This window comes from Miscanthus floridulus, chromosome 2 (genome assembly GCF_019320115.1).
Source record: "Miscanthus floridulus cultivar M001 chromosome 2, ASM1932011v1, whole genome shotgun sequence".
Classification (NCBI taxonomy): domain Eukaryota; kingdom Viridiplantae; phylum Streptophyta; class Magnoliopsida; order Poales; family Poaceae; genus Miscanthus; species Miscanthus floridulus.
Window position 1 is genome coordinate 143,435,539 of NC_089581.1, and position 22,672 is coordinate 143,458,210.

General features: G+C 42.6%; 2 protein-coding genes and 1 pseudogene across 2 annotated transcripts; 2 read left to right on the top strand and 1 right to left on the bottom strand.

Moving 5' to 3' along the window:
* The first annotated feature begins 2,244 nt into the window (after positions 1-2,244).
* Positions 2,245-3,877, top strand: LOC136537199 (uncharacterized; annotated as a pseudogene).
* Positions 3,788-11,245, bottom strand: LOC136531645 (beta-adaptin-like protein C). The gene is made up of 15 exons (XM_066524292.1): positions 10,952-11,245; positions 8,925-9,122; positions 8,699-8,812; positions 8,354-8,604; positions 8,130-8,265; positions 7,150-7,329; positions 6,983-7,075; positions 6,478-6,689; positions 6,287-6,350; positions 6,018-6,197; positions 5,602-5,694; positions 5,128-5,522; positions 4,829-5,018; positions 4,539-4,742; positions 3,788-4,358 (listed from the first exon to the last, which is right to left on the bottom strand). The coding sequence occupies exons 1-15, from the start codon at positions 11,036-11,038 to the stop codon at positions 4,062-4,064; spliced, it is 2,694 nt and encodes an 897-aa protein (XP_066380389.1). The 5' UTR covers positions 11,039-11,245; the 3' UTR covers positions 3,788-4,061.
* Positions 11,246-14,724: 3,479 nt separating this feature from the next.
* LOC136537200 (nucleolin 1-like) lies at positions 14,725-22,329 on the top strand. The gene is made up of 3 exons (XM_066529248.1): positions 14,725-14,988; positions 15,075-15,398; positions 22,090-22,329. The coding sequence occupies exons 1-3, from the start codon at positions 14,725-14,727 to the stop codon at positions 22,327-22,329; spliced, it is 828 nt and encodes a 275-aa protein (XP_066385345.1).
* The last annotated feature ends 343 nt before the right edge of the window (positions 22,330-22,672 follow it).

Consider the following 22,672-nt stretch of genomic DNA (forward strand, 5'->3'; position numbering starts at 1 on the left):
CACCGTGCCACCGATAAACGACTCCATGGCCATCTCGTCTTCTACGAAGGCGGCCGATGGTTTGCACCTCCGCAACCCCTCTCTCTTTCTCACCCTATCTTTAAATCCTGTACTAGTTCATGTTCTAGGACTTGCTGTTTATCTCAAATATCAGTATACATGCTAGATCTATTGCTAGATGATCCTGTAAAACTCTATCAGATATCATTCTTAAACTCATAATAGAGCTAGATTATTTTTTGGCATACTTGCTTTGCTATAAAAAAAATATGAGGCATATGTTAAGACCAAAAAAACAGCTCAAACCATGTTTTCAATGAGCACCATACACTATCTGGCGCAAATTAGCGAGAAGATGGCAAGATCTTACAGAAAAACAAGTCAGACAGAGAAGGGCAAAAGAAAATGCAAGGATTGGATGATCTATTGTTAAAAAATTGCAAGCGCTATAGAATTAGAACTCACAGTGGAGTTGAAAATGTGTTACTCCAGCAGCCGCTGCCGCTGCTAGCTTTCTTGAGTGTTTGCTGCAGCAGCAGCACTAGCCACAATGCTGCTGCGGCAATCACTTCCGAGCAGGCTGAAAGAAAACGTCATTATAATTTTCGGTGTTCGGAGAAACGTCATTACTATTCGTCTATTTTGAAGCATGTCATTACAATTCTTCGTTTGTCACAAAAATACCACTGAATACGTATGGACACAGCCTGGGTCCAGCTGTAGGCGTATACGAAGACGTATACTTCATCTCCCCTATCACTAACACGCGGGCCTCACATGTCATCTTCTTCCTCCTCTTCTCCTCTCTCTCCGGCTCTCTCTCTCTCTCCATCCCGACGCGGCCACGGCGGGCGCTGCCGACGGCGGCGGCTGCGGGCTTGCGGGCGACGAGCCACTGTCGTGACCCCGCGCGCCGCGGGCGAGCAGCCGGCGACGGGAGCGCCACAGCCGAGTAGCAGGACGCGGCCGGTGCGGAGCTCGCCTCCCGGGCGGCGCGCCAAGGACGCAGCCGGCGCGGAGCTCGCGGCCTGACCGACGTGCTGCTGCTGCTGCTCGGCCGCGTGCTGCTGCCGGCGTGCGCCGGCGTGCTCGTGCGCCTCCGCTCAGGCCCGCGCCGCCGCGCTCGGAGCTATGCTCGCTTGCGCCGACGCGCGAGCTCGCACGCACAGCCTCGCTCTGAAGCTCGCCGCGCTGGTGCTCTGCTCGGCCTCCGCTCTGGCCCGCGCACGAGCTCGCACACGCCGCCGCGCTGGAGCTCTGCTCGCGCGCTTCCACGCTGGCTTGCGCCGCCGCGCGAGCTCGCACGCGCAGCCACGCTCTGGAACTCGCCGCGCTGGAGCTCCTGCTCGGCGTGCTGCTGCCGGCGTGCTGCTACTCGCCGTGGCCGTAGCCGCGTCGGGATGGAGAGAGAAGGAAGAAGAAGATGACATGTGGGTCCCGCGTGTCAGTGACAGGGGTGATGTAGTATACGTCTTCGTATACGCTGCAGCTCGACCCAGGCCGTGTCCATACATATTCAGTAGCATTTTTGTGGGAAGCGAAGAATTATAATGGCATACTTCAAAATAGACGAATAGTAATGGCGTTTCTCCAAACATCGAAAATTATAATGGCGTTTCTCCAATTAACCCAAGAAAATACGAGGATGCACCAGATAAGTGTTCAGTTAGAGTTGAAAATGTTGCCGTCTATAAATGCAGGGTTGAAAAGTCAAAAACATAAGCATCGGATCCTCTGACTCGCACACCGTTCATGATACTATTCATCGAAACAGTTTTCTCTCTTCTCCGAATAAACTAGGGCTTGTTTAGATGGTGAACCGGTACCGTAGCATTTTCGTTGTTATTTAACAATTAGTGTCCAATTATAGTCTAATTAGGCTTAAAAGATTCGTCTCGTGAATTTCATACTGTGTAATTAGTTTTATTTTTTATTTATATTTAATGCTTCATGCATGTATCTAAAATTCGATGTGACGGGGACCTTGAAACATTTTGAGAACTAAACACAACCGAGGAGCCAAAAGAAGTCTTTCTTGGTTACTGTAGTCCGACCAAACAGACCTTTATATTTATCTTTCACTATAACTTGGCTGGAAGTTAGCTGTCAGTCCGAGTCACCGTGAAACATGCGACGCTGGCTGCCGTCAAGTGCCGTCCGCTGTGGTGAGTTGAGTGCACTCAACCGTCTCGATCAAAGGGTCTCAGACAATCTGAGCAGTTGGCAATGGTAGGAAAGGAACTCACTGCCTGAACTGAAATCGGCAAAGCAACCTGACGCAAATAACACGATACAAACATTCGATTCTTCCAGTCCTGAACCCAAATCATCAATCGGATCGCAGCCGGCAAGCGGCAAGCCATAAACATTACCAGCAGATATTCAAATCGCACTCGGTTGGGACCGAATCGCAGAGCAATCCGACTGGACGTGGAAGAGAAAATTTGAGTCGAATTCGGATCGTCGCATCGCATCGGATGGCAGTCGTCTATACAACTCTTGGTGGTCGAGCAACGCCAAATCTAAGCTACAGCGCTAGGCTGTCGCGAGGTACGACGACATGATGGCGGCGGAGAAGCTCGTGCTGCTCGCACAAGACGACAAGACGGTATCACGCCAAATCTAAGCTAATCCCGCCGGCGGCCGCGTCAGAGGCAGCGGCCACTTTCCGGCTCATCGTCGAGCAGAGGTACCGCTCCGGAGGCGACGCCAACGATGACGAGGTCGACGCAATGGAGGACGTGGCGTGCCGCGTCCCCGTCGGCGAGCAGCGCGCGGCGGCGGTCGACCGCGCGGTCGAGGACCTGATGGCCAGGCTCGACCACCCGACGCTGAGACCGGAGGTTGCACCGGCGGCAAGGGAGGCGGCCGCGCGCGTCCGGGCGAGGTATGCGGAGGAGGGGGCTCAGCTCGGCGGCGTCGAGTTCCGCCTCCGCGTCGAGTTCGTCGACTCGCTCGAGCCCGAGGAGGAGACGGGGAGCGACCTGGAGCTCGACGAGGAGTCCTGGGAGCGCGGCTGCTGGTCGGACGGCGACGACTGCCGGCATGGCCAGGACCCAGCCACCCTCATCAGCGACGACGAAGACGGCGCCCAGTTCTCGGCGCGGCCGTACGACGGCGCCCTCGCGCGGGACGGTGGGCCGAGCGACGGGACGCTGCTGTTGTCGGGGTTCCAGTTTTCAGCTTCGCAGCGATGGGTTTGCATCGTTCAATGTTGGAGCTGTTTTTTTTTTTCACTCATCAGTTTTCTATTTTTCATATGCGGATCTTTTTCTTTTTTGTACAAACAATGTCACGTTCAAAGATGCATCTCCAAACTATGCACTGCACTTGTCTGCCCAGCAACAATTTACCTCCGTCATCGAAAATATACGTTCATTTATATTTGTTCAGTCAAAAGTTCTATCTTATCATTAGTTACGCATGTATAAAAAATAAAAAATAATATTATACATTAAAACATAAGATTAATGATAAGAGGCTCTTTTAAACTCACTCTCAAAATCATTATTTGAATTGTCATTTAAATAAAAACTATTCTCTATTTTTTTCCACACTCCAACAACATTTTATTTTATGCACACTCTAGAGAGTCAGCTCCACTTTCTATCTTTGACTAATGAGAAATACTAGTAAGATGTTACTGGGATGTTTAATTAATGCTAAGACAAGAATCGAGTGGCCTTTACATTCTTACCCAACCGCTCTTAATTGGTCACTAGAGAAAGGCAGCAATAGTCGGTCACGGGTGAAGCAAAACAATATTGTATCTGTTACATTAGCCATGTACAAAACTAGTCATATTTCATATGCTATGCATAACAAGATGAACATTTCCAGGTCCAACAGGGTAAGATGTACAAATTATGCGAGGTAAGGTCTCCAGTATTTCTGGCAAAAAACTTTGGAACCAGGAAACTAGCAGTTTAAATACTGTAATCTAATACAAAAACAACTACAATTCACACCAGCTCCGTGAAAAAGATGCAGCGTCCAAACACCTATAGCAGCTCATCGATCTGATCAAATTTTGTAGAACCACCGATCCATTAACTTTGTCGTCACTTGATAAGAGCCTCCATAGCTTCAAAGAAGAGAGGAACCATCTCCCTATTTGGAGTTTTGACTGCACATTTCACACCTGGAACACCAACCGCAGCTGTAACCTCTATAAGGAAGGGGATTCCACGGGGCATCTTCACGGAGAGATACAGAACATCCATGTTTGCATTTTTCCGCTTGGCTATAAAGAACACATTTGATGCTGCAAGGCGCTCAACAGTAGCATCTATGCTGCTGATGACAGAGCCCGGGAATTCTTTTGTAAATTCGTTATCATCAGGTAAAGATTTCCAGGCCTGCAGTCAGATAAAATCACTTCAAACTTCATATGAAAAAAACCAAACATGGGTGACTTGAATCAATTGTTGAGTGACTTAAATCAAATAGTACTGTGAGCAATGCACAATCACACGCCTTCACTGCCCAAACAAGAAAAAGAAACAGGAAAATCACACAAACGTGATTGCACTTTTTACCTCAAGAAAACCAGCTCGCTCCATTTTTTCATCTTCACCAAAGAAAACATGCAGTGGAATTTTGTCATTGAAGTACCACACCGGCTGCTGATTATTTTTCACGGCAACCTGTAATAGCGAGTTTGGTGCACCAGGGCTGATATTCTGGAACGGGATCATTTGTAGAAGTGTCCTTGTTGATTGGCCTGGTTGCAGTGGAGTAACCTTAATCACAGAAAAACATCAAGCTCAGTCCATGAAACTCAAACAAAAAAGTTGGTGTAACTTATTGAATATAATAACTGTGGAACCTGAAGTGCTTCACCAGCAGTAAGACCAAATGTGTTCTTGTTAAACTGAATCATAAATCCATCTAGGACACCCTGGGTGCCATTCTCAAAAGATATATCATAGTATATCTGGCCATCACGCCGCGTTAGTTGTGCACTAATCTGCAGCCCTTGGCCTGTAGTCGAAGGAAGTAAGACAGGTAGAGGAGGGCTGCGAAAGTAAAGAATGAGATATCAATATGGTCAATTACTTGTACACGAGACACAAAATTGAGTGCCAGGGTAGAAATCAGGAAAAAAAACATTAAAATTTTGCTTACCCGGAAGGTGCTGCAGGTTCATCAACAGGGACAATAGCATTGTCCATACCCATCAAATCACCTAAAAGGTCTGGCATTGCAGCTGGAGGTGGGGATGCAGCAGCCGGCTGTTTCACAGGTACATTAGAAGAAGTGCCAGCACTAGAGGAAGGTGATGCCCCATCAACTCCCTGGGATGGGGACTCTGAATACCCTGTTTCAGCTGTATCAGCAAACTCCTCATCATCAGCCCTAGGAGCTGCCTTAACACGGCTGACAAATGATTCTGGGGGCTTATGATAAACTGATGAAAGCGTAGAAATGTTTGCTAGCAGCTCATCAAGAAGTGATGAGTCAAGCTGGTTGGAGTCATCACTGATCACAGGTTTCTCCGCCAAAACAACATCTTTTGCAGCCTGCGGAAAGCCAAGCATAGCTCAGTCGTTGGGTGGATATTTAATAAATCATCAGCTGAAAAGTTCAGACATGCAATACCTCAGGATCAGTGGACAGAAGTCGCCAGTATATATATGCTCTGTCCCTCAAATCAGGATTATCTGTTTCAACTGTTGCATTATTGAGAACAGCCTACAGGTAATAGTTATGCAAATTAGCAATGAACTGGCGTTGAACAAGATTGCTGATCACAATATTGAGGATGAACCAACATTTAGAAGCAAGGAATTATAGGAGGAAGCAACTACTTGCAACAACAATCACCATTATTAACAGTGCTCTCAAGACATCAACATGTCATCCATGCAAGTCTGAGAGCAAATGAACCAAATAAGTAAATATTCAGACACCTTGAAGACTTCAACCGAGTGGAAAGCTGTCATGTACTCAATGATCTCTAAAGTCTAAACAACATTGCAAAGATAAGTAAACAAGCAAGCATCTGAAATAACAACCTGTATCATCTGTTGCGGCCCCTCAGTTGGCTTCTTAAGAAACAATTTAACAGTAGCAGTTAGCAGCTGCAGTTGAACTAATGCTGGTTCTTCAGGGAATGTTTCCAAAAAGCTCTCAAGAAGTTCATCAGCATTGTCAATTCTTTCAGCATATTCTCCAATTATCCAAATCATTGATGCCTAGAGAAATTAAGACACGTAAGTGAACAAAAATAAAATAATTATCCTAACAAAATACAATAAATTACTATGTGTGCATTGACTAAGACCTTAGCCTCTGGTTCATCTAAAGTATCCAGACTTTCACAAAGTGTAGCGATGATAGACTCATACCTGTAAAATTCAGTAAGAACAAAACAGATATTATATACACACACCATTTCTTGTGCAGAACAGAAACGAAGTTCTTATAGTTTGATAGTTCCAAAATATACAACAAACTAATGCAGAAGCAACTCACGTGTTAGGGTAGCGTCTGAAGATGTCTTTGATAACAATTATAGCTTCCTGAACAACATAATTAACTTTTATCTTAATCAGCTCAAGCAAAACACTGATGCACCTTTCAGCAGCTCTCTCCAATTTAATTGCACATCTCCCAATCGCACGAACAGCTTTCCGCACAAAGTCAACATCAACCTCTGTGGCATACTCCTTGAATTCCAAGAGCACCTACAAGAAGCTCTGTCAACGCTTGAACAGAGAAAAGTTACCCAGTACCAACAGAACTCTTAAGTCTCTCATAAGATAAACATGTTGGACAGATTTACGATTGAATTTCAAAGTCTAGGTATTGAAACAGACCCTGGAATACTCTCTCTTGTCGATTTCTGTACTTCTCTATTGTATGAGGTCACAAAGAAAAATAATAAACTAAAATTGTAGCTGAAAATGATCTTTGACTTCAACCAAACATGAGCTAGAATCAACAGTTGCATACAACAAAAGAAAAATTGATTCTGTACCTGATCTATATTTCGATCTGAGGCAAGCTTTATCATAATCTCCAGTTTTTCCATCTTGACATATATAGGGTCATTGTACTTGCAAAAGAAAACCTATAGACAAATGCACTATTGAGTTAGAGGACGCCACTGGTATGATTGAGGAATAAGAGCTAAAAAATTGTCACCTTAATCTCATGAGCGAGTATTGTAGGCCTCTTTTGAACTATCAGATTAATGTTCCTCAAGGCTACATACTGAATTTCAGGCTCTGCTGACAAAAGAGTGACAAGAGGGGGAGCCATTTTCTTACAGAGATTTCTAACTATATCCGTGCTCGTAATGAGCTCCATTTGTAGAAGGATTATCTAAAATCACACAGAAAAAAAAACATTAACAAAAGCTCCAATCTGGTACAGAACAGAATAACAAATAGACTAATATTTTAAAAAGAAATAGCCAACAAAAGTATTTCAAAAAATTTAAAAAAAAATGGTGCTATGTTAGTAGATACAAGAAGGGCGGGCCTGGTGTAAGCGGTAGAGTCTTACCGCCTGTGACCGAAAGGTCCTGGGTTCAAGTCACAGTCTCCTCGCATTGCACAGGCGAGGGTAAGGCTTGCCACTGACACCCTTCCCCAGACCCCGCACAGAGCGAGAGCTCTCTGCACTGGGTACGTCCTTTTTTATGTTAGTAGATACAACCTCCGTTCCAAATTATAATATGTTTTGGCTTTTCTAGATACATTGCCTTTACTATATATCTAGACATTGTGGATATCTAAGTGCATAGTAATGTATCTATAAAAGCCAAAACGTCTTACAATTTCAAATGGAGGGAGTACATGACATCAACTAGTCTAATGACAGTCTACCAGTCCTATTCACTTGAAAAGTCAAGAAATAAAGAACAAATCCATGGCAAAGGCTCATTGGTTCCAACAGTTCATCATGATATAAAATGATGACAAACCAAGAAACAAGCGTACAGTCCATGCTTCAATGCAGTGATGACGGATGAGGACTGAGAAGTACATCTATAGACACCTTGCCAGTCAGTAGTCATAGTAAGTTACAGTTACTGAACAAGCACATAAACAAAACTGCAGTACTGCACAAGTCCTAAACCTTATGATATTTCGGTAGATGCAAATCAGGTAATAATGTACCTTGACAGCAGAAAGAACAACTGCACAATTTGCATGTTGGAGACGGGGTGTAACTCGTTCCACTATGTTTTCAGCTTCCCTGGCATCTGCTGCTTTGTATCTTGACAAAGAATCCAAAATGAAGACTTGGCCCCACCTGCATGATTACCAAAATGTTAAAGGGCTTGATTTGGGTAAATTACCAAGATATTCAAAATTAAATATAGCCAAGGAGTGTGGTGTACTCTGTGCATTCATTCAGAGCTGTCAGAAGCTTTGACAGTGTATGGCTGGTGATTTCAAAGATTGGCCGAACACTACTATCTTGAATCTCTGCCAGAGCAGCAACAGCATTTGCAACAACCATAGGATTATTGTCGGATATTAAGTCCTTAAGGGCCTCCAAAAATCCTCTGTCCTCTACTAGCTCAGCATTTATATCATAAAGTTTAGCAACACAAATAGCTGCAGTCTTCCGTACATAGGGATCATCATCCTGAGGGAACAATTTACATACATTGTCATTTAGATCATTAGATGGAAGAGAGATCAGCTTGATTCAACAATGTTCTAGAAGAACGAGGAAAGACCTTGAGGCATCTTTGAAGTGGATCACAGAGATACTCTGTGATTTTGTCCACACGGATACAACCCATTGTCCTAACAGCCAAAGCACGAATCAATGGGTTTGGGTCTTGCGAATCCTGCAGAGGTTTCATGTCTCTAATTATATGATATCTAAAGGTCCTATTTTGCATACAGTAATCTTCTTTTCCTGCACAAATGTTAATTGCGAGTATGGCTAGACTTTCTTACCTTAACAAATGTGTTCACAGCAAGAATGGCAAGATCAGGTTGACTTTTAGCATAGTTGATGAGATACAAATATACTAGTTTCTTGAGCTCCAAGTTCTCAGTCTGCATGCAGTTCACAACATCAGTGAACAATGATGATACATCTTTTCCTACAGTCATGGCAGCAATCACTTTCTTGACAGCATCTTTTCTCTTATCCTGCAAGCCACATTTCAGAAAAGGTCAGACATCAGGAAATCTGGAAATGCAGAAATGTAAGTAATAGTTCTAAATTGGTTTCCTTTTGCAGCAGCAACTGTAATTTTAACATCACCACAATACGTAGTACCTAATTTGACCAAAAGTGTACATGGTCCAACTACCACATTACATAGTACACTTCTCCCCCCTAAATGTCAACAATACAGCCTAAAGTGTACATAAATTGGAAACATGAATTTTATGATTTATCATAAATCAACTAATCTTGTGACACAGTGACAGCGTGTTGTGTGTGCCTCTCTCTTGCATGTGTTTTCGATGTTTGTTTTAGACATACACATCATTTATAGTATATGTGAAACACTTCGATGTGTGGCCAAAAAGGACAAGTAGATAAACAGGGAGTCAGGGAGACAACTTTTTGGCATCACCACGGGGTATAAAACAACAACAAACAACAACAACAACAACAAAGCCTTTAAGTCCCAAACAAGTTGGGGTAGGCTAGAGTTGAAACCCAACAGAAGCAATCAAGGTTCAGGCACGTGAGTAGCTGTCTTCCAAGCACTCCTATCTAAGGCTAAGTCTTTGGGTATATTCCATCCTTTCAAGTCTCCTTTTATTGCCTCTACCCAAGTCAACTTTGGTCTTCCTCTGCCTCTCTTCACATTACTATCCGGGCCTAGGATTCCACTACGCACCGGTGCCTCTAGAGGTCTCCGTTGGACATGTCCAAACCATCTCAACCGGTGTTGGACAAGCTTCTCTTCAATTGGTGCTACCCCTAATCTATCACGTATATCATCGTTCCGAACTCGATCCCTTCTTGTATGGCCGCAAATCCAACGCAACATACGCATTTCCGCGACACTTATCTGTTGAACATGTCGTCTTTTTGTAGGCCAATATTCTGCACCATACAACATAGCAGGTCTAATCGCCGTCCTATAAAACTTGCCTTTTAGCTTCTGTGGTACCCTTTTGTCACATAGGACACCAGATGCTTGCCGCCACTTCATCCACCCTGCTTTGATTCTATGGCTAACATCTTCATCAATATCCCCGTCTCTCTGTAGCTTAAATTCACTAAATACCAAAGCAAAAAGATGTAGCATGTACCTTCTTACAACATGTAAAATCGGTGAGATAATTAGATAAAACTAGAACACACTGTGTCAATATTTCACATGACCACGACTACGCACAATAGCGTATAGATCAATAACTAAAAAAACCACTGAGAAACAAGTTTCAGTTATACAGTATTTGCAGTTTACAACATGAGAATATATTGGAAGCAATTACTACATATTATTATATATGAATGTGTTTGCTGATCATGTATATGTGGGGATAAAAATAATATATATGCCCCTACTGTCCCTGTGTGAACTACTAAAAATAATGTGTTTGCTGATCAACAGCTTAACCCCCTGTTAATTCATCTTGGCATAGGATGAAAGAATGAGATGATTCAAAGCTGTCCCAACTGGGCCTCAGAGTCAAGCTTCAGAAGGACCAGAGTTCATTCCATTCGTCTCCAATTCAGACGCGTTTCAGCTTAAACACCCCGATCCAGCACTGAATTCTGCAGATTCCATCTCATTCGTAACCAACATAAGACAGAAATGTGCACTTCCGGCGCAAAATCCCTCCCACAACACGACCGAACCCCACGAGAAAAGCAACCGAGACCCGCAGATCTAGGAGTAGACGCGCCTCGAGCCCCAACGTCGCGCCCGGATCTGGATCCGCGCGCAGCAACCAATCGACAGGCGCGGCAGGGCACAGGAGGAGAACAAGGTAAAGCGAGTGAGGGCGGAGACCTTGTACTGGGAGTTGAGCTCCTCCTTGAGCTCGGGGATCTCCCCCTTCTTGGTGGTGGAGAAGTACTTGGAGTCGTGCCCGCTCATCTCGTCCGCCCCGGCGAACCGAACCTACCGTATCCCTGTGCACGACGCTCGCCGCCTGCTCCGGACGCCGCAGCGGCGCCGGTGGTCACGGTGTGGAGGCTTGTGATCTCGCGCGCGGTGGCGGGTGGTTGGGGCAAGGAGAGGCTGGAAAGGAGTTCAGGGATTTTGTCGATTTGAGAGGTCGAGAGAGGGGTCGACGACGACGACGGACGGTGGAGATCTGATCGGCAGCTGCCGTGCCGCTAAATCATTTTCGTCTTCTTTTCTCCCCTGTGACTTTTTAACCTCCGCGTGTTAGCTACAATGACTTTCAAAAAGAATTTTTCATTATGACTTTCAAAAGAAATTTTACATGAAACAGGACCCTACATTTCTATATATAAAAACTGTATTAGAGCGTCAAAATTCAAAAATTTAGAAGAATAATTAGTCACATGCAAAATATGGTATTTTGTTCAAAATAAACATAAAAAATAATTAGATACAAACGTGGTTTTTCAGTTCCTTATTTGAACCAACATCGTTTTTTCATGATTTTTATTTTCAGCTTATTAGAACGAACTGTAAGGTAAAAAAAATGCGATCAAACCAATCGTGTATTAATTTAAAAAATGGGTATATAGTCCATCATATTCTACATACCTATTTTGAATGAAAAGATATGAAAATGTTTAGTGCAATTTTGTAAGTGCATCTTGTCCTTTAATGGGTTTTTGTGAATTGAATGACAACACCATTAAAGGTCTAACAAGTTTGTTAAGTGTTGAACAAGAAATTGAGTTTATTGCATACACTTGTGGATTGTGGAATGAGAAATGTATATAGGTTCAACAAAAAGGCAAACTCGATATTCCACATATTGTTCAAATCAAGAGCAAAATTGTGTATTGTTGTGTTGGAGGATCATGAAAACAATATAGTTTAAGAAAAAGATAACAATGCAAATGGAGTTAATGAAATAACTTCTATATTATGGGATATCATAGTATCATGAGAAAGCAAGTATATTTGACAAATGGCAAATGAGACATGAGTTGATAAATTTGGATTGGTCTCAATAATGGCTTGCTTTACATGAATAAGAAGAGTTTGATAGTGGATTAGCTTTAATCAAGGATTGAAGAATGAGTCAAGAGTGCATAAGTGAGGAAATGTCAAGCAAAGGTGAAATGACAAAGGAGACAATGTATAATGGATATAAAATGTTCTCTACATTGGTTTGCTTGCATGGATAAACATTTGGAAAATGACTTTGCATTAATATGATCAAGTTAGAAGTATGAAGATAGAGATTAAAGTGAGTGTTATGAGTGTCAAGCAAAAATGAAGAGGATATAAGGAATCGTGAATTGGCTTGATCATATTGATGTTGATCCATATGTCTCTATGCAAGTCAAACTGAAGCTTGATTGATCTCAATACTCATATCTAGAAGATATTCAAGTAAGGATCATAATATAAAGAAATGGTTTTTTAATGGATACTTAATATGATGTGACTTGAGGATGGCTTGATAAGGTGAAGATAGCAAAGAAAGGGCTTCGAGGGACTAAGCGAAGGTGAAGGGCAAACGAGGGCTTGAGGACCGAGGTACCATGGCTAAGGTGAAGAAGAGAGTACTTGCATTGAGTTGTGGAACTAATCGAGCTATGAGGAGTCATATTATGTTGAAAATTAAATCATTAGTAGAAATGACTTAAAGCCATGAGGTGAACTCATATATATGGAAATGGTTCAAGTCACATGCTCAAGGTATGTTTGCTCAAAGAGAGGAGACAAAGTTGATTGCAACTCCTTATGAAGTGATATTGAGAAGAAATGGAATATGAAGACATTGAAGACTCAAGTGGTTTAAATGGTTATATTCTCTTGATCTTGAGTATAGCTATGTCGTACTATCAAGGGGGATGCAATATGAATCATAGACAAGTCTCAAGTGCTCAAACTAACCGAACATAAGTGCTAACATGAGAGAAACACATTAGCACAACACTTGCACTTGTTGATCTTAGGGCTTTTTCTTGACTGGGCTGGATAGCCCTCGAAACAAGCTTTCCAGAAAGTCTAATATCACTGAAAATGGAGTTCGGAGTAAAAAGTTATGACGTTTTCTATGAGGTGACATGTGCTGTTTTTCAGAGCTGCGGCAGTGCCGTGAATTTTCATAGCAGTGCCACACTGTGGCAGTGCTGCGGGTTGGAGCAGCAGCGCCACACCTATATAAGTCATAACGGCTAGTTTTTGAACTACAACGACTAGTTTTGGGATTGGGTCTATATATACCTATCCCATGGCCCCTAGACGGGCTATTGATGCTCCAAACATTCCAAACCTTTCCCAAGACTTATGAGAGCTCTCTTTAACCCCTCTCTTTGTGAGAGTGAGTGATTAGTGTGTGATTAAGTGTTAGAGAGTAGATTAGAGCAAGCCAAACCTTGAACACTTGTCGAGCTTCATCAATCTTCGTTGTGCATTTGTTACTCTTGGAGGTGAAGCCTCCTAGACGGCTAGGCATTGCCCGGTGAGCTCCCGTGCTTGTGGTCAAAGTTGTGCATTGTGTGGACAAGGTTCGTACAACACCTCTTAGCAAGGACTAGCGTGCCAGCAAGCATGTGAACATCGAGAGAAAAATCTTGTGTCTCTTGTGTGATTAGATTTTTTCCGGTGATTAGATGATCTACATCTTGTGATTGATTCATTCCTCAATGCGGTGGTATAATCACCTTTCTCACTTCATTACTTTTTTATAAACTAGTTGTAGCAAGCTCTTTAGTGTAACTAGTTTTGAGAGCTTGCTTTGTAGCTTAGTTTCATCTAGTGGAGCTCTTTAGTGTAGCCTTGTTGAGAGCTCTTAGTGAGTAGTGACTGTCTTTTGTGTGACTAGAGATCATAGCAACTAGAATTGTTGGATAGGTGGCTTGCAACTCTTATAGATTTAGAGCAAAATTGCATTACGCCGTTTGTCATACTAATCAATTGCTCTAGTGCCTTGTAGAGATTTTTAATAGGCTATTCACCCCTCCTCTAGCCATATTAGAACCTTTCAAGTCGTATCAAAGCTGTGGTCACCGTTTGATTGAAGGCTTAACAATCTCGGTGTCAAAAGATGGCTCAAATTGTGTTGAACCATGTGGGGGGCAAACCACCGTTCTTTGATGGTATATGCTATGATTATTGAAAGAGAAAGATAAAGATGTATCTTGGTTCAATCAATGACCAAGTGTGGGATGTGACCGAGAGTAACTATGTGATTCTTGATCCAGACAATCTCACCAACCAAGACAAGACCAACAAACAATGCAACAGAATGGCTCTCAACACCATCTACAATGCCATTGATTCCAAGGTGTTTGAGCAAATCAAGGATTGTGAGAAAGCTAGTGAGGTGTGGAAGAGATTAGAGGAGACTTATGAGGGCAAATCGGCGGTAAAGAGTGCCAAGTTGTACATCCTCAAGGACAAGTTGATAAGCTTCTAGATAAAGGATGATGAGGGCATTCTAGAGATGTTTAATCAATTGCAAGTAACTTATCAATGATTTGAAGGCATTGTGTGAGAAGATCAATGATGATGATGTATCTCATTGGTTCTTGATGTGCTTATCTCTAAGATTTGAGATGTTGAGATTGCTCATCATAAGAGAAGGATTGAAGGAGCTTACCCCTAACTAAGTACTAGGTGATGCCATGACACAAGAGACATACCGTGTGAAAAGGGAGAGGGTTAACAAGGATGAGAAGAAGGAAGATGAAGACAAGAAGAAGAAGAGTGTAGCATTCAAGGCTAGCTCATCATCCAACAACAAAGGCAAGTGCAAGAAAGAATCAAGTGATGATAAAGATGCTAGTGACATTGATAATGAAGCTATGGCTCTCCTTGTGCGCAAGATGGTCAAGTTCATTAAGAAGGGCTATGGTGCAAGAAAGAGAAGAGATCACAACAAGGAGTATGTAAGGAGATGCTATAAGTGCAAGAGCCTAGATCACATTGTGGCGAATTGTCCCTATAATAGTAACAATGATGAGGATGAAAGAAGAAGCATAAGAAGGAAAAGAAGGAGAAGAAAATGACTTTCACAAAGAAGAAGGGGAGTGGCTATGTAGTCACTTGGAATAGTGATGGCACCTTCGATGACGATGATGGCTCTAGTGATGATGACAATAAATTCATAAAGAAGGCACTAGCAAGCATCGCCATCAACAACAAGCCCTCCATCTTCGACACTCCATCAACATGCCTCATGGCAAATCGTACCAAGGTAAATTATGATGTGAGTGATGATGATTATGAGAGTGAAGATTGTAGAAGTGATGATGATGAGGAGTACACTAAGGAGGAGCTCTTGGACATGTGTGAGCAAGTACACACTTGCTTTGAGATGAAGAGAAAGGAGTGCAAAGAATTGCGCAAGAAGATCAAATCTCTTGAGCAATCCTTTGATGAGCTCAATGCTTCTCACGAGAGTCTAAGAGAAGACCATGAGAATCTTGGCAAAGCTCACTCTAAGCTTAAAAAGGCTCACTCCTCTCTCCTTGAACAAGTCAAGAAGGAGGAAGCCAAGAAGGAGCAAGTGATTATGTCTTGTAATGTGAGACTAATATGTGATATTCTTGATGAATCTTTTTATAAGCACATTGTTGTTGCTCTCACTAACCCTTCTTGTAGCACTACCACTTTAACTTCACCTTTGAGTGATGGTTTCACTTGTGATGCCTCACTATGGTGGAAAATGAGACCCTCAAGAAGGAGGTGAATGAGCTCACTAGTGCCTTAGGCAATGCCTATGGTAGAGATGCCTACTTGCTAAAGTGCTTGGGTAGCCAAAGGTTTTCTCTCAACAAAGAGAGATTGGGCTATACCCCTAAGAAAGGCAAGGCAGCCTTTATTACTCACAAGACTAGTTTTTTTGAAGGACAATGGTCGGTTTTGCAATAGATGCAAGCAAGTGAGGGCATACAGAGCAATATTGTAAAAACAAGAACAAGAATGTTAATGTATCCTCTATTAAGTTTGATTTTTGTTATTTACTTACTAAGGGTGCCAATGGTGTGAAGGCTAAATTCATTGGTGCACCAATTGTGAGCTCAAAGAAAGCTATTCGGGTGCCAAAGAGCTTAGTAACTAACCTTCAAAGACCCAAGCAAGTTTTGGTGCCTAAAAAGAATTGATCTTGTTTTGTAGGTCAATTACAAAGCCAGAGAAAGACATTGGGTGCTTAATAGTGGGTGCACACAACATATAACTGACGATTCAAGAATGATCAATTCAATCAATGCAAATGAGAGTAATGGAATTGATAGTATCACATTTGATGATAATGGTAAAGGCAAGGTCAAGGGGTTTGGTAAGATTGCAATATCCAATTATTTGAGCATTTCCAATGTGCTACTAGCTAGTAGAGAGCTTGAACTTCAACCTATTGTCAGTAGCCTAACTTTGTGATCTTGGTTTCAAGTGCATATTTGGTGTGGATGATGTAGAGATCATAAGTGTAGATGGCTCTAGCTTGATAGTCAAAGGATTTAGATATGAGAATCTATACTTGGTTGATTTCAATGCTAGAGAAGCTCAATTGTCAACATGTTTGCTCACTAAGTCTATCATGGGTTGGTTATGGCATAGAAGGCTTGGTCATGTTGGAATGAAACAATTGAACTAATTAGTGAAGCATGATCTAGTTAGAGGCTTTAAAGATGTCACATTTAAGAAGGATAAGCTTTGTAGTGCATGTCAAGCCAGAAAACAAGTTGGCAATACACATCCTAAGAAGAGCATGATGAGCACATCTAAAGCTTTTGAGTTGTTGCACATGGAGTTGTTTGGACCAACCACATACACTAGAATTGGTGGAAACAAATATGGATTTGTGATTATGGATGATTTCACTAGATATACATGGGTAGTCTTTCCTATTGACAAGAGTGATGTGTTTGCAACCTTCATGACATTCATCAAGAAAATCCACAATGAGTTTGAAACAACCATCAATAAAGTGAGAAGTGACAATGAAAGTGAATTTAAAAACATAAGAGTTGATGATTTGTGTGATGAGTTTGGGATTAGACATAAATTCTCGGCCAAGTACACTCCATAATTAAATAGCCTAGTTGAGAGTAAGAATAGAACTTTGATTGACATGGTAAGATCAATGTTGAGTGAGCACAACATTAGTCATTCTTTTTGGGCCTAAGCAATCAACACAGCTTGCTACTATAGCAACCGACTCTATTGTCACCCATTAAAGGAAAAGACCCCATATGAACTCTTGAATGATAGAAAGCCCAACATTGCATATATTTGGGTTTTTGGTTGTAAATGCTACATCTTGAAAAAAGGCACTAGATTGAGCAAGTTTGAGAAGAAATCTGATGAAGGTTTCTTGCTTGGTAACTCCACTACTAGCAAGGCTTATAGAGTTTGGAATTTGGCTAGTGGTACTCTCGAGGAGGTTCATGATGTGGAGTTTGATGAAACCAATGGTTCTCAAGAGAAAGATGAGAATCTAGATGATGTGAGAGGCACTCAATCAGTCAATGCAATAAAGAACATGGACATTGGTGTTATAAGGCCTTGAGAAGTGATTGATGTTGAAGATGACAAGAATCAAGTGCTCTCTAACTCAAATGTGCAAGCTAGTGGTTCTCATGATCAAAATCAAGCTAGTACAAGTGATGACAAAGTGCAAGATTAACAACAAGTGGCTAGTTCATCATCTTAACCAAATGAGCAATCAAGTGCAAGCAATCAAGTTCAAGTGCTCCAACCAACTAATGTTGCAAGAGATTATCCTTTGGATTCTATCATTGGTGATATCTCAAGAGGTGTGCAAACAAGATCAAGATTGGCATTATTTTATGAACATTTCTCATTTGTGTCATCCATTGAACCAAAGAAAATTGATGAAGCTTTGTTGTATGTTGATTGGGTGAATGCTATGCATGAAGAGCTAAACAACTTCACAAGAAATCAAGTATGGGAGTTAGTTGAGAGGCCTAATGATCATAATGTGATTGGAACCAAATGGGTCTTTAGGAACAAGTAAGATTAAGATGGGATAGTTGTAAAGAACAAAGCAAGATAGTGGCTCAAAGTTACACTCAAATTGAAGGTCTTGACTTTGGAGAAACTTATGCCCCGGTTACAAGATTGGAAGCAATTAGGATCTTGTTAGTCTATGCTTGTGCCCACAACATCAAGTTGTACCAAATAGATATGAAGAGTGCATTTTTTAATGGGTACATCAATGAGCTTGTGTATGTTGAGCAACCTCCTAGTTTTGAAGATGAGAAGAAACCCAATCATGTGTACAAGTTGAGAAAGGCTTTGTATGAATTGAAGCAAGCACCTAGAGCATGGTATGAGAGATTGAGGGATTTCCTGCTCTCTAAGGGGTTCACTATGGGTAGCGTTGACACCACTCTCTTCACCAAGAAGATTGGTAAGGACTTATTTGTGTTGTAAATCTATATTGATGATATCATATTTGGATCAACCAATTAAGATTTTTGTGAGGAGTTTGGAAAGATGATGGTAAGTGAGTTTGAGATGTCTATGATTGGAGAGCTTAGTTACTTCCTTGGACTTCAAATCAAGCAAATGAAGAATGACACATTTATGAGTCAAGGCAAGTACATCAAAGACATGCTCAAGAAGTTTGGCATGGATGAGAGCAAAGCTATTAGTACACCAATGGGGACAAATGGAAGCATGGATAGTGATGCTAGTAGCAACATGGTGGATCAAAAGATGTATCGGTCTATGATTGAAAGCCTACTTTATGTGACCGCATCAAGGCCGGATGTGATGTTTAGTGTATGCATGTGTGCTAGATTTTAAGCCTCACCTAGAGAGTCATTTGAACTCAACCAAGAGTATTGAGGTACTTGAAGCATATATAAAATGTTAGATTGTGGTATCCCAAAAGAGCAAGATTTGAGTTGATTGGATATTCGAACTCTAATTATGCGAGATACAAAGTTGAGAGAAAGAGCACATCGGGCACATGTCAATTATTAGGAAGATCACTTATGTCTTGGTCATCAAAGAAGCAAAATAGTATGGCACTTTCAACCACCAAGGCGGAGTACATTTTGGCTGGTAATGGTTGTACTCAATTACTTTAGATGAAGGCTACTTTGAGTGATTTTGGAATCAAATTTAAACAAGTGTCATTGCTATATGATAATGAGAGTGCCGTGAAGCTCACCAACAACCCGGTTCAACACTCAAGAACAAAGCACATAGATGTCCGCCACCATTTCATTAGAGATCACCAACAAAAAGGGGACATTTGCATTGAGAGTGTGGACACCGATGATCAACTTGCCGATATCTTCACCAAGACACTTGATAAAAAGAGGTTTTGCAAGCTAAGGAATGAATTGAACATACTTGACTTCTCAAATATGTGTTGACGCACCCCAAATTATATGACATGCCTCTCCTTCGAGCAAAGCAAAGTAAAGTTGATTGACATGTCATTCATCCATTGCTAAGGACTTGTTTAGTGCATCAAGTCATTCCTCACATGTCTTAGGTTCATTCATGAAAATCAAATGAATTTGATGCTTGGATGGTACCACTATTGCATCTATACTTGAAATGATCTAGTGGTAGCATATGACATGTTTGTGGGCTTGTGAACCTAGTGTTTAATCTAGAGAATGAGCTATAAGTATTTAACTCAATATGGTACAAGATAACCCTTATTTGGTGGTGTGAAGAAGCTTGTCCTCGGATCAAACTGAGTTAACTATCTTTTGCAAGTGATCTAGATTGAACCAAATTAGGAAAATGATCCTCACTTCATATGGTTTTACCCCAACCTTTTGTAAGTTGTCGACGAAATATGGTCGGCAGTCTACCTAGGGGTATGCCCAAGGTAGTAGATTATCGGCAGACAGACGTGCAAGCTACAAACAAGATGGTGATGTAAGACAGACACGAGATTTTATCCAGGTTCGGCCGCTGTGAAGGCGTAATACCTATGTCCTGCGTCTGATTATATTGCTGTATGTCAATGAGAGATGTTTTTAGAGGGGTCCCCTGCCCGCCTTATATAATCTGGGGGATAGGGTTACAGATCTGGAAACTAATCCTAACCAGTTACAATTGCCATAGGTGGCCGGATAAGGATTCCTATTCTAACCGACCAGGATCTTGCTTGATCTCCAAATCTACCTTGATTCCTTACGCGGGACTCCAAATAGATTGGCTAGGCCGCGTGTCGGCTTCTAACGGGCCAGGCCCTCTGGTCTGGGCCGGCCCAGGCCTAGCCGTAAGGGTATAGGGGTTAATATCCCCACAGCTAGTCCCCGAGCACCATGTATTATGCTGCGACACGTCGTTCGATCTCCTTCGGCTAATGCAATCCGTCTTTATGTCATCTCCAACTGGTTGAAACATTGACCAATCGAATGTGCTAGTACTCTGGTCAGAACAAAGAGTAATAGACCACGATTATATCCAAAGATTCCGGTTGTCGGAAGAATGCATGGTGCTCTAAAGAAAAAAAAGAAAAAGATTTCTTTCCTTATCAAGTGTGCCCACTTGTATTTCTGAAAAGAAATGTAAGTGACCCTTGGACAATAGTAGTTCTAGCCAACAGTCAGAGTGTAGGGGTCGATAAAATAAACACATTCACCGCAAGGTGAAGTGTGCCCACTTAGTCCCTGAGCCTGGTAGTAGGTGACGTAGGCACATGGTGCCAGGGTCTAAAAAGAATTCCCAGTTAAATTGAGAATCCAATCATCGTACATGCGATACGAGATGCACCGGCAGGTGCATTGTACCGATGTAGTCCCTGAGCTTGCTGGAAGGCGAGGTATGAGCCTTCTAGCAAGGTCTAAATAAATGTCTCTCAACTGTATGTGAGTATAAATCACATGTAGCCGAGGAGAATAGTCTCCAAGCAATGTTCATAGAATGGTCGGGGCAGTCCCTGAGCACGATAGTGGTCTAGACAGTCCCCGAGCATGAGAGTAGTCGGAACAATCCCCGAGCACGATAGTGGTCTGGATAGTCCCCGAGCACGATGGTGGTCTGGGCAGTCCCCGAGCACGATGTGGTCTGGGCAGTCCCCGAGCACGATGTGGTCTGGATAGTCCCCGAGCACGGTAGTGGTCTGGACAGTCCCCGACCACCATAGTGGTCTGGATAGTCCCCGAGCACGAGAGGTGCATCGAAAAACCAAATGCCACTTGTACTATTATTTTGTGTATTTATATATTTACTTGCTCTGTCAAGTCAAATCTGACACATCTGGTCAAAAAAGTAGACGGGTATAGCACATCATACTGCCTTCTTGTCCTTTCAAGCAAACAGTTATGTGGCACCTGTAAGTAGGTGTGTCAGCGTGGGCCCTCTCACACTGGTAACGAAGAGGCGCATACACTGATAACGAAGTGGCGTATATATTGGCATATATCTCGAGGTTGTGAAAACAACCATCTGCGGCGCGTGCGCACGTCTCCCAAGAATCTCGGGTAGACGAAATGGCAGAACTCTTGGTTAAATACAATATAGAATTGGTAAGTTATTTTTTACTGAATCCCATTACCATTCACCGTCGCAGCCTTCTTCTTCCTCTTGCCAACCCTAACACCTCCAAAATCACCACCAATCAATCCTCCACCTTTTCCTCGTCCATCAGCAAGGCCGGATTCATGGTGAAAAGTGACGCCTAGAAGAAAGCAGGAGTCATGGCGAAGGAGTGGTGGAAATCGAGAAGCAACGAGCAGACCATCGAAGACCTCGTCACCATGGGAGTACTCCACAACAAGGAACTCACTGGATGGCGTGCACCAGAGGGCGAGGGGTACCCCGATCCATAACCAGGTGAGATCATGGTTTTTGAAGACTTCTTTAAGCGGGGTTTTGGGGTTCCAGTGCACCCTTTCCTTCAGGGGCTCTGTCTGTACTACGAGATTGGGATTTGCAATCTGCATCCCAACTCGATCCTCCTTGTCTCCACCTTCATTCATCTTTGTGAAGCATATGGCGGCTTCCAGCCCCATTTCAAGTTTTTTTGCCATCTTTTCTGTCTGTGGAAGAAAGGAAGCGGCGGCTCAAAGATAGCCAGAGGTGTGTACCTCAACCTCCATGACGGAATGAAGCCCCAGTACCTGTATTGCCCATGGAACACGTCACTTGACGACTGGTACAAGAAGTGGTTCTACATTCGTGAAGAGCCAAACATGATCACACTATGCGACGTGGGCTTCATTCTAGAGAAGAGGACAAGCTGGTCAGAGAAGCCCGAGCACCTGGAACAGATTTCAAAAAATACTTAGGATGACCCCGTGGAAGAAACTGGACGGTCCGAGCATGGTCGGGAGCTTCATCAGCCGATGGATCTAGCCCTGCTAGAGGAGGGTACATCCTGGCTACGAGTACCAAGGTAGCGCAGACCCGACGAGGATGAGGCAGGAGGCGCTTAACAAGATCGAAGTCAGGGCCAGAATTGGAGAGCTATTTAACTTAGCTGATCCAAATTATGTCAGATTGAGCGACATCGAGCACGCTTTCAAGCTCGCCCACCTCCCCCAAAGGTAACTCATCTTGCCTTATACCCGTAGTCTTATATTGTAATAGGAACTTACTGTATTATCTCCTATTTGTTTCCCAGATTAATGG